The 18210-nt window shown below is 33.7% G+C and overlaps 3 protein-coding genes across 8 annotated transcripts; 1 reads left to right on the top strand and 2 right to left on the bottom strand.

Annotated features, from left to right (window-relative positions):
* Positions 1-1096: 1096 nt before the first annotated feature.
* On the bottom strand, positions 1097-10277 carry LOC101494252 (uncharacterized). Of its 4 annotated transcripts, none has more exons than XR_001143551.3 (12): positions 7913-10267; positions 7539-7778; positions 7318-7447; positions 6543-6695; positions 6179-6414; positions 5998-6067; positions 5257-5463; positions 4807-5039; positions 2969-3047; positions 2681-2821; positions 1581-1909; positions 1097-1507 (listed from the first exon to the last, which is right to left on the bottom strand). XR_001143551.3 is itself a non-coding variant. In XM_012713862.3 (12 exons), the coding sequence occupies exons 1-12, from the start codon at positions 10066-10068 to the stop codon at positions 1709-1711; spliced, it is 3735 nt and encodes a 1244-aa protein (XP_012569316.1). In that variant the 5' UTR covers positions 10069-10268; the 3' UTR covers positions 1097-1708. The 4 variants fall into 4 exon arrangements, 3 of the variants coding, with proteins under 3 accessions (XP_012569316.1, XP_012569315.1, XP_027188192.1); XM_012713862.3 differs by having other exon boundaries at positions 1097-1909; positions 7913-7996; positions 8108-10268; XM_012713861.3 differs by having other exon boundaries at positions 1097-1909.
* A 2075-nt stretch (positions 10278-12352) lies between these two features.
* LOC101493496 (uncharacterized) lies at positions 12353-14074 on the top strand. 3 transcript variants are annotated; one of them, XM_004493399.3, is made up of 3 exons: positions 12353-12510; positions 12921-13043; positions 13529-14074. In XM_004493399.3, exons 2-3 carry the CDS (start codon positions 13034-13036, stop codon positions 13924-13926), a joined length of 408 nt encoding a protein of 135 aa, XP_004493456.1. In that variant the 5' UTR covers positions 12353-12510; positions 12921-13033; the 3' UTR covers positions 13927-14074. The 3 variants fall into 3 exon arrangements, with proteins under 3 accessions (XP_004493456.1, XP_073221847.1, XP_004493455.1); XM_073365746.1 differs by having other exon boundaries at positions 12355-12510; positions 12882-13043; XM_004493398.3 differs by lacking the exon at positions 12353-12510 and having other exon boundaries at positions 12543-13043.
* A 1091-nt stretch (positions 14075-15165) lies between these two features.
* LOC101493173 (cytokinin dehydrogenase 1) lies at positions 15166-17793 on the bottom strand. The gene is made up of 5 exons (XM_004493397.4): positions 17035-17793; positions 16789-16916; positions 16458-16718; positions 15896-16158; positions 15166-15581 (listed from the first exon to the last, which is right to left on the bottom strand). The coding sequence occupies exons 1-5, from the start codon at positions 17690-17692 to the stop codon at positions 15257-15259; spliced, it is 1635 nt and encodes a 544-aa protein (XP_004493454.1). The 5' UTR covers positions 17693-17793; the 3' UTR covers positions 15166-15256.
* Positions 17794-18210: the final 417 nt, after the last annotated feature.

Here is an 18210-nt window from a genome sequence, read left to right as displayed (position 1 = left end):
AATCTATTACTCATGAGATGAGGCATGACGGGTTCACGGAACGGATCGAGTCTTGTATATCCCTAGTAAAGACTATTATCGCAACTTGATCTATATTTGTGTAATTTTATGAGCCATGAAATCAATATATTCAGACTTAGTTGTTGCAAATTTAGACTCTTGCCCATTTGTTATTTTGTGAGCCATTTTGATTATTTTAGAACCTTTGCACTTTGATTATTCAGATGTTTGCGAACATTTTAAATTCCTATGATGTTGATTATTTTATGATGAAATTTATAAACTTTAAATTTATTACATATGTATATATATTTGATGCTGAAAATACAGTGAAAATGAGTTAGATTATGTTTTTAAAAAAACCAACCTTTTTTACTAAGAATATAATTTAAAAAAAAATTAAAACAAAAAGAATTTGTCCAACCATAAATTAAAAATAAGTTATTTGATCCAAACCGATCGATCGATATTTTAAATGATGGTTTATTTTTAAACTGAAATTCCCTACATGTAGTGATAGTGTTACCAAATACTCTACATATAAAGAATTTGAATCACAAGTTGTCTATTTTGTGATTGATTGCTGGCCTGATGATTGGGAGGCAAGATATCTTCACGAGAACGAGGATAAAACTTGCTAATTTCACTTGTGGCCATGACTGTGAGAAAACTGGTTTCACTTTTAATTCGCTAAATTCCATCGCTGATTTCTCTCATCACTCACATGACGATGCTCTCTGTGAGAACACTTTTCCTTCATGTCATTGATTTGGAGAATTTAAAACTTTTTTATCTTAAATAATAATAAATAGGCCGAGATTTAGTAGTGGAGACCAAAAGTGTTGGAAAAATATATATTTCGGGGACAAAAATCAGAAATAAATAAATTATATATTTATTAAAAACTATAGTTTGTAATTTTATAAAAATAAAAAATACATCTAACCATTACTTAAAGAGTGAAAAAAATCGATTGAATAATATATATGTTCAAAAAATGTGTATATCACAGATTGATACATAATTATGTGAGAAGTAAACTAGGTACAAAACTTAGTCTCACTTGTTAGAATAAAAACTCAATTTTGAGTGTAAATAAACATCAAGATTAAATTGATTTCATTGCTTCCTTAAGATTCTCAATCCAGATACATCCACACCGATAGGTAACTTTTACAAAATCTAATACATTCGAGAAATTATGTGAACACAACTGATTTATGCATAGATAAAATCCTTCCCTTTCAGAAAAGTTCTTCCAACAACAGGAAGGTATGAAGTATCAATCCCTTGCTATAAGTTAAGTTAGTGAAGCCCGTTTCTGATTGATGGTGGGGCAAGTTCCTGCCTCCTTTCCCATCTTATCAGTCCTTTGCTTTTCTTGGTTACTGGAAGATCTACACAACTTATAGGTCATTCTTGCAATATCTACGTGCAAACTTATTTTTGGAATGGCCTGAGTCAGACCAAAAGAGTAAAGCAGCAATGGCCTGAGAGCTGAGTCAGACTAAAAGAAAAAGGAAAGTTCAGTCATGACCAAAGTCACTTTCAACATGACCAAGTATAGAAGTCATTTATACCTGCAAAAGTAGTTTTAAGCCTCTTTTTTCACACCATCATGAAACTTGGGCCCATCAAGAATGGGAATGAATGTCATTTTCATTCAGACCAGGCAAAGGAGCATGATACCCTTTGTCTAGGTAATCTTTTACCATCGAGAATATGAATCTCCATATGTCCTCCAATGATCCCGTCCATATCGTCTGTTAGAAGTTCTGTCATAGGAAGATCTATATGCATCGGATGATCTTCCATTCCCATAATTGTCTGAAGATCTCCTGCACGTGCCTCCTCCGTTACTTTGTTTATAAGCTTTCCTTATGTCCTCTTCCATATCATACTCCGAGCGCTATGATAAATGGAAGAAAAAAAGTCAGTTTTTATATTTAGAATGACCCAACAGACTGAGCCAGTAGGCTGGCTTCCCATTTAATGAAGCCCATTATATGTCTTGCAGAAAACAAAAGTATCATAATCTAATTTTTGTACACTTATGATATAAAAGACACAGCTTTTACTAAAATAAAATAAAATAACAAAATAACAACTGGCTAATATAAGTTCAGAAAACTAGTCTACCTGTAAACTCATACAACTTTTAAGGACCTACTTATCGACTACTTGGTAGTTGGTCAGCATTGTTTGCAAAGAGTTAGGAGCATATGATATGAACTTGAAAGTTAGTCAGGCCTTTTCTGGAAAAAAATTATGTTTTCATTTTCTAAAATCTATGTTCATTTTAGATTATTGCTAACAAGGAGATAGAAGACTCAGGTAGTGAACAATTGTGATAGAGGTAAGATGGAACCAAGCTAGGAAGAGTGCAATTTTAGAAACAATGAAAACAGGGTTTTGACATTATTAAAATTTCTGAAATTGCTAGATATATTTCCAAAAATTGTAAAGGTTAGGTGGTGAGCAAAATATTGCTTCTATATTATATTATGTTTATTAGTTTAAGTGAAAATGAAAACATAAATTATAGGAAGTAAACAGGCCCTGGTGTTTCACTTATTATTTGTCGTCTATCTCGCTCTTGCTCACCCAGCTTGCATTTTCAAATTGAAGTCAATGATGCTTTCAGATTAATTAACACAAGGAAAAAAAAAATGGATACAACCTTGGAAGGGTCTGAAAGTACAGCATATGCCTCTCCAATCATTTTGAAAAGCCTGTCAGCATCCTTGTGCACCTCCTGGGAAATTTCCTTCCAGACACGGCCTTCATCCCCAACTTCGCTTCTTGCCAACAACAGACCAGCCTAGATTCAAGCCAAACAAATAAAGTTTCCTGTTGTAAGTTTTGAAAACTACGCATGTGGTCTCAGGCTATCCTTTATACTAAAAGAAAACAGTGAAAAGAAATATTACTCTAAGATAACTTAATGCAGACTTAGAAAGACTCAAACCTTATCTGGATGGTGTCTAAGAGCTGCCTTGTGGTATGCCTTCTTGATATCAGCTGCAGTATCAACTGGTTTAACTCCTCTGTTGTTGTTCACATTGAAAAAAACAGAATTTAGAATTGGATGCTTTAAATTAGCAGCTATCAATCAACAGGAGAAAACTCAAAAGTTGAGAGCATAGTTAAACAATGAGACTTAAAGGTATTTTGACAATATGGTGACATCTTTTCAATTGACGATTGCCAAAAAAAACTGAAAAGGTTTCTTCCTTGTGTAATTTTATATACTCACATGTATCGGACAACAGTGCCGTTCTATGCTATAGAACTGCTTGAAAGTAGATAGTCTCAAATGGTTATACAAATGAAGTGTACAAAACAAAGCATCTAAAGAAACAAAGCGAACCACAAATGGAAAATATAATTGCAGTAAACCAGTACATAACATGAAGTCAGCCACAGTATTTATAATCATGTATATTGTGTGCTTTTACTTTTTTATTGGGAGGTGCTTTGAGCTTGGGATAGTTCTTACAGATTAGCTTAAGAGATTTTGGCAGTAGCGAAGAGGCAAACTTTATGATTATGTGCTGTTTATGCTATCGATTGGTTTATTATATAGTTGAATGGAATGGTCATAATCATATGTTCAAAGTAACTTTTCTGCTTCTAAATACAGTGAATTGGTTTACTCATACTTAGGTCACAGAGGGTTCCTAGTCTAACTTGTTGCTACAGCAAATTTGAGTTGGATAATAAACACCTTGAAATTCATTTACAGCGTCTTACCGTTACAAGACCTAAACAGTTCCACAAAATTAACTCCTTGTATGGCCTTTTGTGGTAGAAATCTGCCTACTTACTAAAAAGGGTCACCTGAACTATCTCCAATGGAAACTCAACTCCTGGCTGAAAGGAACCTAATAGTTTACGACTTGAAGAATCCTTTGGTATGAACCTAGATCATAGTCAAGGTGTGAGAGTAATCAAAACAGAAGGGAGGTTGTCTATAAACCAGCGGAGTTTGTATATCTAAAGCTTCAATCCTGAAGACGTAGATCTTTGACAAAGAGAATAAATGAAAAACTCAGCATTAGGTATTAGGCAACAAATACAATCTAGGAGAGGACTGGAAAGCTACACACAGGCTGGACTTACCTGCTGCAGATGTCAAATTGACATCAGTGGTTATAGGAAAATATTACCGTGTAATATACAGATATATTACAGTAACTACTAAATACACTTCATTCAGTGCAATCTGTCTAGTTTCTATCATGCTACCATCTAAGGTGAATGGGGGAAGGCTCAATTGGCGGGATCGAACTACGTCAATGCCAAGGTCTTGGGTTCATTGATGATAGGTCATCTATAAGTACTACTGCAATGCAAGTCTTTGTTGAGGCTTGTGGGCCGTGGCATGCCTTGGCATAAAAATGGAGTAACCTCCCCTCCAAAAATTTGGTAAGAGCAAAAGGGAAAAGCAGCAATATCCAACTTGAGGGAGAGTTTTCCTTCAATGCTAGGCATTAAAGGCAACTTAGCCATTTTACATTTCCTCATTTGAACTTTTGATATGTATACAATTATGCAAATAACCTAATTTGAGGTTAGAACACTTGCTATTTTGTTGTCGTCTTTCTATTTAGCACAGTCACGTGTTTTGCCATCCATTGAGGTTCTCATATGTATATCATCCATATGGATAAAGATAACCCCAACGTGGCTGCCACGGGATTCTAATTTCTAACACATTCAATTTCTGAAATTTTGTCCATACAACTTCATTTGAGGTATATAAGATAGAGAGGAAATTAGCCCCCAGTTGAATAAAGAACTTACAGAATGAGGTAAAAGTCCAAGGGGGTCCCCATTTTGGCTTGATCTTCCATGGAAAGCAGACGTTGCTGAGCTTGCTTTGATTCTTTCGCACCACTTGATCCATTTGGTGACTCAGAATGTTTGGCCTTTTCATTGGATTGGGATTCAAGAACAGAAATAAGTCTCCTGAGATCATGGGCTGCTTGTTCATAATCTCTAACCATCTCATGCAAGGTGGCTCTTCTAGAAATTGCCTGCAAAACGAGAGCAATTAGATTCCCCAGTCCCTCTTTAAGTTCATTGTAAATTATAAACAACACAAAATTATCATATTCCATGAAACATCAAATGAATATTTCTGACAGTATTTCAAATTACTTCCTAATTTTTATAAGTTATTCTTGCGTCTAGGAACAAAATTCAAAGATGCAATCAGGATTTCACTTGACCAGAGTGACTTCAAAGGAATACCTTTGCATAATTTCCATCAAGGGCTAAAGCCATGCTGCAGTCTGCAATAGCATCAGCAATTTGGCCAGAAGCTTGATGAGCAGCCGCACGGTTGCCAAAACATATTGCAGCAAAAGGGCGTGATTTGATATTACTGGATAAAGCAGCAGTGTAGTTCTCCACTGCTGCTGTATACTTTCCCGATTTAAAGTTCTCATTTCCTGCTTTCTGTTGTTAAGAAGAATAATAATAAGGATAACGATCAATATACAAATAATAGTAGGGATAATACAAGTTACCTGAAAATTATACAATGCTACAAATCTAAAAACAGGTCAAAAAGAAACTGAGAAGCTAACATACATATTCTAGTGTGTTAAGATCCAAATTAATCAGGATCAGAAATTAAAATTACTATATTTTTCAAATCAAATTTCAACAAGAATACTAAGAAATATTTCCACTTCTCCAGTAATAAAATATTTTCCAACAGAGAACTATAAAATGGAACTTCATTTGGATACTTTTTCTTAAATAAAATTCAAATATGTCATAAATTAATTCGTAAATGAAATAGTTAATATTTCATAAGGACATGCAACAAATTTAGGATACCGAAAAAGGACATCAACATACTGCAGTATCAGCACGCTTGATGAACTAGTAAGCCTGAGGCCCCTCAAGATGTTCCAATAAAAACGATTTGCATTTAGATCCTTTTATATGTATGCATTTAGAAAAAAATGGACAGCTTGAAATTACCCTGTGATCTAGAAGTTCATGTATCGTAGCAGCTAATGACAGCAAGTCTTCAATGTTGGCAATCACACACCTGCACATAGAAAGGAGCATAAGATATCTCTAGCAATCATATAAATAAAATGTATCTATATTGAAATGACAAATAGAAAATTAGCCTTTGCTTGATAAAAGATTGAATTACTTGTCGTTGGCAGATGCTGTTTGCTGTAACTTTTCAATAACATTGAGTGAAGCATCAAGCCTCCCCAAACGGAAGTAACACCTAGATATCAATGACCATCTCCACAATTTTACACTTGAGTAACCATCATGCATTGAACTATTGGAATTGTTTGCACTGTTTGCTGAGGCAAAATTCTTTTCTGCAAGATTCAGACTCTGTTCACAAAGCTGAATTGCTGCATCATACTTTTGCAGCTGCAAGTTGTCACCATAAATAAACAGAAACTCTTATCAGCCATATTATACAAATATTTTAGCAACAACAATAAACAGGACAGGAACACATTAAGACATGTAGAGCAAATAACTAAAATTGAAAATACCAGATACAGAGCCTCGGCCTTCATTTGGAGCAATCTTTCTGAATACAAACTCTTTGACAGTGCTTTTGTAAGTAGTTCTAAAGCAGAACCAGCGGCATCAGAAGTCCTCTCCTTCAAAAGTTCAGTAGCATCATTCATACACTTAACCACTTCCTGTCAATGAGGAATAACACGTATTAAACATTTCTACAAGAGCAGAATTGAAAAGAAATTGCTGCTAGACTGACTAATAGCTCAGGTGATAGTAATATGATAGAAACTGGTATCTTATTGCTGAAATCTGGAAAAGAATTCCCTTTGATTACAGAGCAATGGCAGCACTTTGAGGGTCTGCGTACCCCTACTACTCTCAAATGACAGGATGTCCACTCTCTAATCCCACCTCCATATTTATAGGCAACATGCCTAATTTATTTCATTCAACTAACACAGCCTAATTAACTAACCTCCTAACTTACAGTAACAGACAATTGACTAATAACCTCTTAAATAACAGTAACTAACCATCAATACTCTCCCCCTAAGCATTCACCTTGTTCTCAAGGTGAAAGATGTTAAACCCCAGAAAAGTAGACTCCCAAATTTCTTGTAAACCCGTAGTGCCATAGAATTTCCTATCCATGAAATTTTCCTGGATCAGAATTGAGCTAATGACAGTTGATAGGAACCAAATGGTATTAAGGGAAAGCAACTTGAAAGCATTTCAAAAAATGTATAAAAATAAAGTTATCACAGTTGTGCAAATTAATCACATAAGAGAAAATCAATGGAATACCTGAGCTTTCTGTAAGCCTTCAGCTGCTTCTACTATTACTCTCCGATCCAAACAAACAACTTTACCTGATTCCAAGCACTTGTTATAAAATTGCTGAGCATTTTCTACTTCCCCTAGCAAAAGGTGACAGCTGGAGAGGAAAACCAAATTTCATTACGTGTGAGAGGATAAAACACTATTTTTGAAATTTGAAACTACAGAACTACAAACAAAACCCTTACTTAGCAGTTCTCATCTGCACTTTCATAAAGGTGGGATCCAAAGAAGAAGCCATCATGCAATCCTCTAGAGCTTCTCTAATCCTTCCAAAACTCATACGTGTCGCTGCACGGTTGCTATAGCACAGTAAAAGAGGCTTAATGCAGCATCCTGATCTTTCACTGGGAGGAACAGAATTTATTCCGTGTGTGTAGAATTCCTCAGCTTTAGAAAGATCCTTAGCTTTATGAGCTTGGTTTCCCCTAGATAAAATAAAGGTAGCTCATAAAAATAATGAATGTCAACTTCAAATACATCTAACACAAATCAGCATAGCCAAATATAAAAAAACTAATTAAAATATATTTGGAAGAACTGGACTTTTCATGGTCAGAACCTTTGTCTCCATTGGTAACAGGCTGCTTGGATTTTAGCCAATGACGTATCACCCCCTTCCTCGAACTGACCATTCATCTGAGACCTGTTCATCACATCAGAATGTGATGACATGTTAGCAGTAGTAAGTGGAGAAACTTGTACAGAAGATACAGGCTTTCCATTCACATTTGGAGAGATAGCAAATGAGTCACACCTCATTTTCCTCCTAAATTTCTTCTTTTGTTTATGTTTAAATAATGATGAGGCACCCTCTACAGTGGACCCCGCAGAAAATGCAAAATCTTTCTCCTTTGAATCACCCAGACTATTAGCAAAACAAGATTTATCCGCTTTTTTATTTTCAGAGTTTGAGGTGAGGTCAACTCCAGCATTTGCTGAAACACCGATATTACTAATACTACTAAACACTTCAGTTTGCATCTTAGGCCAGACTATTTTGGGGCCAGAAGAATGAACATCACCTACAGAAGAACTTCCATAACAGGACTTGTCATTATCAAGAGGAATTGTTGAGTGAAGACCATTTGATTCTTCTAAAGCCTTTACATCTTGACCATCTGGTGCTGTTTCGTGATAGGGAGAAAAATCCATCGGAGAGAGGCCGCCAGAAGATTCAGGGGTTTCAAGAGAACCATTTTCCTTTGGCAAATGATCTAGCCTTGTCTGTTTCTTATTCAAGGAATGTGACTTTGATTTTCGCCTCATAGATTTTGATCCTTTTTCTTTGGTAGATTTGCTCTTTTTTGTGGATTCAAAATTTTTATCTAACTTACTAAATAAGCTGTCTTTAAAACAAGAAGGATCCCATGTTGGGGGTTTAAAGTCTGTAAAAGACTGTTCAGATACCGGTGGAGCACTTGCAAAACAATTACCACACTTACCATTATCTGCACTGATGTCATCCTGACCGGTGGATGTCTTAGAACAAGGTATTCCTGTAGAACACTGGGCGATACCACAAGCAGGTCCATTTTGAACATCATTATTTCTGGAATCTTTGGAAAATTGCATGCCAATATTCTCAAAATCAGCATTAGTAAACAACGGTTGGTCGCCAGTATTAGTTTCTGAACTAACACTAAAAGAGTTAGAAACCTTGTCACTTCTTCCAAACACAAAACCGTTGCTACTATTTACATGTGAATTCGTCGAATCTCTAGCAACATGGACACCCTCGGGATGGTTGATGTTCAGTTTCTTTAACTCGTCTAGTAATCTACTTCCAGGAATATCACTGCAAGTAGTACTTACATTTCCATTCTTCGACTTAATATCATTATCCTGATTACCACACTTATCAGCACCTTTATCAAAATTACTATTTGTTTCCGTCTTAATATGAAAAACACAGCTTCCATTACCCGAACTTCTCATGCTGTCAACAGAATCTTGCTTTTCTACATTAAAACTTGACATTTTAATACCTCTATGCTTGTCGCCAAATGAATCATGTTTTCCAAACACAAATTCATTCTTACATTCCCTCTCTCTACCATCATCAAACCCCAAATTGCCCACAGGTACACTAGATTTTCCTTTTTCTGTATTTAAACTAGAAAGCAAATCGTTTCTACCAGCATTAAAAACAAACCCTGTAAAATTAACCTCCCCCTTCACCCCTTCCGAATTTAATGTCTTCTTTTCATCACCAGAAACCGTTTTTTCCTCATTATCACTACTCTTTTCCTCTCTCTCGAGAATAGAATTCGATTTAACATCATATTGTTTAGCACTAAACACAAATTCCACACCGCCACTTTTCCTAAACTCTGTTTTTTCTTGTTCCGAATTCAAATCACTAACAGAATCAGAATCAACCTTTCTAGCACCAAACACAAAACCCTCGCTCTCGAAACTGTGACCGGCACCACTCACTACTCCGGCAACACTATGACATACCTGATCGGACCGAAAAGGATTGAAACCAGAGCCTTCATCTTCGACTACAGCGGTGGTTCTGGTCCTAGACCTTGCGTTCTGAGACGCCGATTGCTTCCTCAGCTTTGCTAGCCTCGGCCTCGACCTTCCACGTGCGGTGGAGGAAGAAGGGTTTGCAGCGTCGGCGTTGAAAGAAGCGAAGTGGAGAGAAGAATGTGGAGTTGTATCGGAGGAGGAGTTGATCGCAGAAGGGAAGTGCATCGCCGCTGGTGACATTGACGTATTGGAGAGGACAATCGAATTGGGAGGAATAGGGTTTTCAAATTGAAGTTGTGTTTGTGGCAACGGGTTGAGTTCAAATTTCCACTCTTCCACAGACACGGAATTGAAATTTTGTTAAGCTAATTAAATAATTAATTTGATTATTAATTATTTTACATATTTGTAATTAATCGAGGTGAAGTACTGAACAAGGGTTCTCTTCTCTCTCACAAAAAAAAAAAATAATAATAATAATAATAGGGGAAGAGGAAAGATCAAAACGGGAGAACGTTAGCACTTATACTCCAATCCAATAGTATTTTGACACAAAACTAGCATCACATTACTAAACATGTTAGATTTTCAAAAATATTGTTAAAAGTACTCCTAGGGAGATCTCTGGGGTCTAAAAGAAAAATTAAAGGTAACAACACATTTGTTCTCTTCCCTCTAGGTATTTGAGAATTTAAATTTGTCAATCATGATTAAAAAATTGCAGATGAAATGAGAATCATTCTCACTAAACTTGCAATTGTTGATAATTATAAATCTAGAATTTTATTAAAATATATTATCAATATAAATAAATTTTACAAATTGGTGAATCACAATTGTTAAATCATTAAAAACGTTTGATTTTTATTTTGACTATTTCTACGATCGTGTCTACAAATAACTATACAAATAACTATGATGGATTGAAAGTGTTAATTTATTTACCACTATATTACATAACAATTAAATTCACATATGTATAAATTTTATAGTCGGTCTTTCAAATAAGGTGCAAAATTTGTTCCTTACAAGCCAATTTCAGTCCAATACATTTGCCCACATTTCAACCGAATAGAGTCACAGACTCACAAGCTCCAATTGACAACAAATTTTACTATATGGTTAATAAATTATAGATATAAAAAACTGTCTCAACTCATTAATAATTCACATAATATAGCTAATCATAATTTTAAATGTCAGTAAACACAATTTTTCATATGTATATTTAAATACAAATGTAATTAGCAAATATTATATATATTTGGATTTGAATGCACTTTCTAAAAAATAATTATATATTTAAAAAATCATGTATATTTAAACATCATTTTAATGATTTTAGTGGTTATCATATATATTTATGTTTGAGATTTAAGAGTGTTTTTTTTTAAATTAATCCATTTATTAAAATAATCTCACATAATAAATTTTGATTAAACCTTTAATCACAAATCAAACATCAAATTAACTACATCTAAAGGTTTTAGTAATATCTTTGGGTATTTAAATTTTTATCGCCAACACAAAACTATTTATGGGTCTACGTTATCTATATTAGAGCAAAATAAAACAAAATGTAATGTTAATCATTCTATAGAGATTTGCGGAAATTAAGGTGAATTGAAATATCAATTATTTTCTATTTATAAAGAGTGAGACCAATTAAGTAATTAGACTCAAGTGGTTAATAAATTTTAATTAAAAATTAATTATTTAAGAGATTTCAAATTTAAATCTTAACTTGAATAATTTCTTTTTAATTTTTATTTATCTTACTTTTAAACTCTAAACTATTAGAGTTTCATTTCTTTAAAAGTTGTAAGATACATTAAAACAAAAAAGAGTAACTCACTAAAATTTTAAAAAATTGATGGTATTTATATTTAATTAAAACTCCAAAATAAGTTGTACAGTGTTTAATTTATATTTAATTAAACTTATTATATATAACACAAATAACATTTAACCGAATCTTATTTAATTTAATCTTTTGTTTCATTGTTAGTGCTCAATATGTGTGACTTGTACGAGTTCTCACTCAAATACTAATCATATTAATATTACAAATAATGTTGGCATGTGACAAGTTCATGACAAAAGCAAATATATGATTTCAATTTATATGTGATCATTACAACTGTGTAACTAAATCCGTCGCTCATATGTCTTATTGAGCATGAGACATAAATATGTGTATCCCTTTTGAAGTTCAACTATATTGTTTATTGATTTCTATGGCAAACATGCAAACAAAGATGGGACTATTATCATATATATTGGTTTATCATAGCATGATTGTATATTTCTCATGTCGCACTTTATCGAAAAATCGATACATCACTCTTGTTAAATAAGAGAGACAAAGCCTTTATATATTATTCACATCTTTCAACTTGATTTATCATAGACTTAATAATTGCATTTATCATCACGTTTTTATAAAATAATGTTTGAGTTAAATTTTACATGAAATACAATATAAGTTTTGGTTATATGAGAAGAATATACGTGGATAAGGGGACAAGTTGAAAGGACACGTGACAAAACGGAGAGTCTGAAGCATTGCCTAAACGCAGAGTGTAGGACACACGTGTCTTCTTTTACTCCTCGCCGAACTTCAACAGCACAATCACGCTTCTTCCTTCTTCTCCGATACCCTTCACTTTCATATCTTTTTAGGTACTGTTTTATTCTCCTTTATTCTACACAACAACCACATTATTATTTTTATTATTATTCTCCAAAATCTGAAAATAATTAGAACCTCACTTGCAACTCCTGCATAATTTTATTCTCACATTTTCAATTTAACCCTAGTTTACTCTTAGGGGAATCTAACATCCAAATTCTAATACTATTTACTCTTTAGTAGATAGGCATATTATTGATGATCTTGATTCTTGCATTGCATCTACAGTAGAAGCTTTCTGTTCTTCTACTTTTTTTTATAGGAACTGAAATTCTCTGAAAAACAGTAGCAATAACACTTTCCTTTTTTATTTATATTAGAGTAACTGTGCTAGATAATCTTCTAACATTCAATTGGACAGGATCAAAATGCCACTCTTTAAATTTACTTTGTTCTGTAGGTCAACGATTTCGTAAGTTATTGTGGCTGGAGAATTTAGCACTACCAAGATACTGAATGAGCTGAAATTGGAATGCAAAGTTTTAAATTTTCATACAGTACAAATCAGATAAAATGATGCAAGGTGGGTGCTAAAGTTATTTACTTTATGTTATATAAAGTTCAGTTCAAGTACTTTTCCCTCAAGGGTAGACGTTTGATATTACTATGTTAAGTTATTAATTCGTTTGGGAATGTAAATCATGTAGTTTGATTTCTTCTGATACAACTATATAATATTTCTTTTAAAATCCTATAGATAAAATTAATTAATTGGTAATTCTTGTAATCCATTCAAACGGGTGTGCACCTTTTTAATTTTTTAACCTTTGATTTTTGCATAGTATATTTTTAGAGGGGGAAGTGCTCAAGTGCATAGTCTTTGGCTGCATGATACATTTTTTTGAAGTCGTTCCAAACTACTCTAGAGATAATGTTGAAGTGGATTTTTACTTAATAGGATTATCGTTACCTAGTAATTCTGTATTTTAGATTTCTTTTTCTGTATCTACTTTCATTTGATATGGTTGTTGCTTAAGAGTTAGGACTTTGTCTGTGTGAGTTCAACAGATAAAAAGGAGAGCGTGCCAGTGGAGGACACTTCCACTAATACCAATCTTTCTAAGATCGATGGCAAAGGTGTTTTAAAACATTTTACTAGAGCATCAGAAGATGTTGAAGAGATAAAGGAAGGCGATTCGAAAGGCAGAGAAAATTGTCCAAAGGGTACATCTCTTGAGGAAATTGATGTATCTGGGGATGTTAACATGGAGGCATCCATAACAACTGATGATGTAATTCGGGCCGGGGGATTTGGTGCCAGAGATGATATCAGTAGTGTTCTTCCCGTTGCAAGTGATTCGACCGACTTTGAAGCTTCAATCCTTGATGCACGAGGCTACGAGGAACCACATGGAGAAGTAAGCAGGCCTGGACTTGGTTGGACTGGTGCAACTAATGGGGAATAATTGTTGTCACTGTTGTAAGCACTTGTATTTGCAACTTTTTAACTAGGGCGATAATCTGTGTTTTTTGCTACATGCTTGTTAATCTCAATGAGTCATGTAATACTGAAAAAAAGTCTTGTTAAAAATACTATTTAAAGATTTTCTTGTAGATACAGATGGTCTTTTACTGTTAGTTATTGTTTGGTTTGTTCTTGTTTAGGATATATTAATTTAGAAACTTTTATGGTCCGCCCAAATACACGGCAGTATATCCAAACACTAAGCCCAAGTTCCATGAGCTACTTTTAGGTATGGTTGCATGTTGTTAGTTAGGCACAGGAAGGGTCTAGATAATTTCAGTTATGATGAGTCACTGCTTATGTTTTACTTTTGTGGTGTCAACCTACTGTATCTAGTGTTAGGATTTACTTTCTGTTATGCCTTGAGGCCTGAGGGATATATGTACTTAAATGGTGAATGAAATGAAAAACAAGAGAATATTTTAAGAAAGTTTGCTCCAATTTTCTGTTAGATTTTTTCCCCTATTGCTGCGTCTAGCTTCTTTCTTTGCTATGTTAGGTTCCTTTCAGAAACACCAGGACCTGCCGTGCTTATGAAAATGTTTATAATTTTTTCAGTAATAATATAAATTTATCCTTTTACTTTTATTTATTTTCATAAGCTCTATCAGATATGCGCTAAACATAAGGCGTATGAAGTATATACTAGTATATACCATGTCCCTTAATATTGATTATCTCAATGTAAATTATGAATATGTTGTAGCTATTTTCAGATGCTCTTATAAATAGTTAAATCAGCGATTATATATATAAGTCAAAATAAGTTTTAAATATGCTCTTCCAAAAACCCTTCAAGTGTAGTAGGAGGAAGTTCAATTAAATGCTCAGAGTCCCTTTCTTTAGCTTTTATTTTTCCTAACAATTACAAAAGTTGTACAAAGATATAAAATCAAATTTATTGCAAACTACCTAAAAGTCCCCCTTTTCCAAATGCTCATAGTCCCACTAACTCAATACTTGTGTTTTTCTTAGCCAATTTTGTAGGTATGACCCAAAAAGCAAGCATCCACTTCTTTTTGAAGTGTAAATTCAATAGCCATGCTTACATTTATTGAGAGGATGTAATCATATAAGGTTAATAATCAATACTTTACAACCTTATATGAGTTAGGTAGTTCAACTGTTTTGACCTAAGCGTTGAAATAATTGAAGAAGTTAAAATAACGAGGTGCAAATCTTAGTAAAAGAGAAAATACTAACATAATAATTAATATACTAATATTTGTCTATAAAAAAATAGTTTACAATTACAACCTTACATTCTAAAACTAAATGAAGGTAGACATTGCCTTTTGAAAGATTTTATGCCCAGGGGCAAGCAGTGCTAGTGGGTCATAGGCTCTTTTTCTTTCCACAAATGCCCCCCATTGTGAACCAAAGTGAGCTTGCCATTCTTCCTGTGTGCTGTAATGTGGAAGATATTGTTTCACATTAAGTTGGGCATGGCTGCAGAAATCTAGGATCCTTTTGTTTTGGTTTAGAATGTATTCTAAACTGTTTTCACCAGTAGAAAACGGGACTGCTGATGATAGGAATGCTACTAGGTAGAAAACATCTTCCTCTGGGGTGACCAAAGATGTTTTACTGTTCCACCTGGAACATAAAAAGGGAAAAAAACAATTCAAATGGTGACAACAAAAGTTAGTAAAACAATAAATTCGTGATGGTCAAAAAATACTTTTTCTTCATAGAAGATTCCAATATCAACTTCAAATTATAACTCATATTAGATATGACAATAGTTATACCCGAAAATATCCAAATATGTTAAAACTATGATCAATATCAATTTTATACTTTTATAATTACTTTTGTATCTCTCAAAAAAGTGAATCCAAATATGCATTGATAAGAAACGTCGAGTTTGACAAGATAAACCAGATAGATAGATAGATAGATAGATATACCTTGTTTGGTTGACAGGGTAAATGAGTATGGGACCATTACTTGTGTCCTTAAGAATATGGCCAAATACTACTTCAGCAAAGTCATGAATCTCACTCCTTGGGATTAAAAGGTTCAGCCAAGGATGGTGAACTTCCCATAAGCCTTGTGCTCTTAGCTTCTTTTCAGAAACATGCACTCTGTCTAAAAATTCCACGTAAGAAACTTCTGATAGGAACAGTGTGGGTGGAATATAACTCAATTGTGACAGTAGGTGATCAACACCCTGCATTTAAATGAATAAAAATGATAAATTTTTTCAGTTGTTTCACACAGCTAATGCTCTAAACCTGTCTTTTGCATAAACAACTTAATTAAGTGATTATAATATAAGCACTTATCATATCAGTTTTTATGTCTGTAAGCTAACTTATCTTTTATTTTTATGCTCTAAACATGTCATTCGAATAAACGGTTTATAGGAATGTCATAAATTGTTTTCATAAGCGCTTTCAAATAGTCTTTAAATATTTATGCCAGTAGATATATTCAAATAAGTCAATTCAAATGGTAAGAATGTCTTACCTGGTTCACGACTTCAACTTCATCGGGGTTAAAGTATTTTGCCATCTCAAGACAGTAGAAAGTCTTCCCATCTGAATTGAATTGGCTGGCTTGAAGTGGATCTTTGGGGTCAAAAGATAATCTCCAACTGTTAAGGATGCCAGTTCTATTTATGATTACAAATCCTTCAATATAATCAAATGTGTCCTTAAGTGATATCAAATACTCTTGATCTCTTGTAAATAGAGAGAAATCAGAATAGAGCACCCTTATCCATTTCACCTGTAAAATTTCACAGATTATGTCATAAAAAGTTATCTAAAAATTACAATAGAGAATGAGAGTAACTCACCCTCTTTGGTGCTGATTCAAGAGAAATTCTAGCCCTGGTGATGATACCAAATTGACCAAGCCCTCCAAGAACACCATGAAAAAGATCAGCATTTCGGTTTTCCGAGCAAGTAACCACCTCTCCTTTTCCTACAACAAATTATTTTGCAAACAAGATTAATATGGTGAAAGTCATTCTAAAATGATTGACATTTACCACACAAAACCAACCCTCCTAAGAGCCAAAATCAGACTACAAATTCAGTACCTGTGACAACTTCCAATTGAAAGATGTTATTGATCTGAGGTCCATGCTTAAAAGCCTGTCCACTTATTCCAGCATTTGAAAGAGTTCCTCCAACAGTGAGATGAAGGTAATCAGTCCAAGACTTTGGTGCCAAACCATGTTTCAGAGTCTCATGCAGAATATTTATCCACAACTCACCACCTGATACATCCACATAAGGAAATTCACCACTGTGAATTTTCATTTCATGACCCTGAAGTGACTCCATCTTGATAACTAGTCCTTCATGTGCTTGTGACTGACCTTGAAGTGAATGTCCATGTCCTCTAGCAGCAATCTTCAACTCAGAATCAGACCCTTTTTCAAAAACATGCTTTATGGTACGTGAAATATCTGAAACACTTTTTGGATGCAACACTGCTAGAGGTGGAAAATGATGTATGTTGCCAAAATCCTTAGCAGCATCTTCATTGTCCTTTAAGCTCAAATGTCCATCAAGAACTTGTGATTGCAATGATATAAGAACTTCATTAGGTGGAAATTGAACTAATGAAGTTGTAACAGAATTGTTGCAGCCTGAGTCAGCTTTGTGAAGTATAAAATTAAGGATTAGAAGTATAATTGTTTTGATAAATGAAAAAATAACATGTTTAGAGAAACCAATAAGTTTTAATACCATGATTAATTTTTCCTCTATAAAAATTTATTGATATAAAAGGAGGTGATACTGTTTCTTGAGGCAGAGTATAGAAAAAAGAAGTAAAGGTTTTGAAGACCATAAACAAATGAAAGGTTGAGAAGACAATTTGAAGAGGTCATTCCCTTTTATAGACCAACCTGATATTCTAATGTAGGTGTCCTTGAGGTGTGTTTGATGCACCTTTTAATGGTATAACCAAGGTGAAAAGTCATTTCACAAATCTTCGTCATTATATCTATATTTGGTGATTTATACATAGTACAAGATAATATTACCTTTTGATACAAGTTTAAATTCTTTGTAAAACCGTTGTAAAATAATCATTAAATTAATTTATTTTTCTTTAAGAGTAATAAAATATGAAATTTATTACTGCTGAATATTTATTTTAAACAATATGTGAACAATTTAATAGTTGTAAACTATAATTGTAAAAACAAGATAGAGCATGTTTAATCATATTTTGTTTGGTATATACCTATTTAATTATATTTTAC

Source organism: Cicer arietinum, chromosome 3 (assembly GCF_000331145.2).
Source record: "Cicer arietinum cultivar CDC Frontier isolate Library 1 chromosome 3, Cicar.CDCFrontier_v2.0, whole genome shotgun sequence".
Classification (NCBI taxonomy): Eukaryota; Viridiplantae; Streptophyta; class Magnoliopsida; order Fabales; family Fabaceae; genus Cicer; species Cicer arietinum.
Note: the sequence above shows the minus strand (reverse complement) of the source record. Positions and strands in the feature narration are given on the sequence as shown.

Bases quoted from the DNA above. Each gene is read 5' to 3' on its own strand.
- LOC101493173 (XM_004493397.4), bottom strand. From the start codon at position 17,692: ATGGTATTAAAACTTATTGGTTTCTCTAAACATGTTATTTTTTCATTT. The intron at 16,917-17,034 runs GTACTGAATTTG...AATTTGTTGTAG, and splicing joins TCAATTGGAAGTTGTCACAG to GAAAAGGAGAGGTGGTTACT. The intron at 16,159-16,457 runs GTAAGACATTCT...ATTTAAATGCAG, and splicing joins AAGTTGAAGTCGTGAACCAG to GGTGTTGATCACCTACTGTC.
- LOC101494252 (XM_012713861.3), bottom strand. From the start codon at position 10,068: ATGTCACCAGCGGCGATGCACTTCCCTTCTGCGATCAACTCCTCCTCC. The intron at 6,068-6,178 runs GTAATTCAATCT...TTCTATGTGCAG, and splicing joins ACAGCATCTGCCAACGACAA to GTGTGTGATTGCCAACATTG. The intron at 3,048-4,806 runs GTAAGTTCTTTA...GAACAACAACAG, and splicing joins TTGGACTTTTACCTCATTCT to AGGAGTTAAACCAGTTGATA.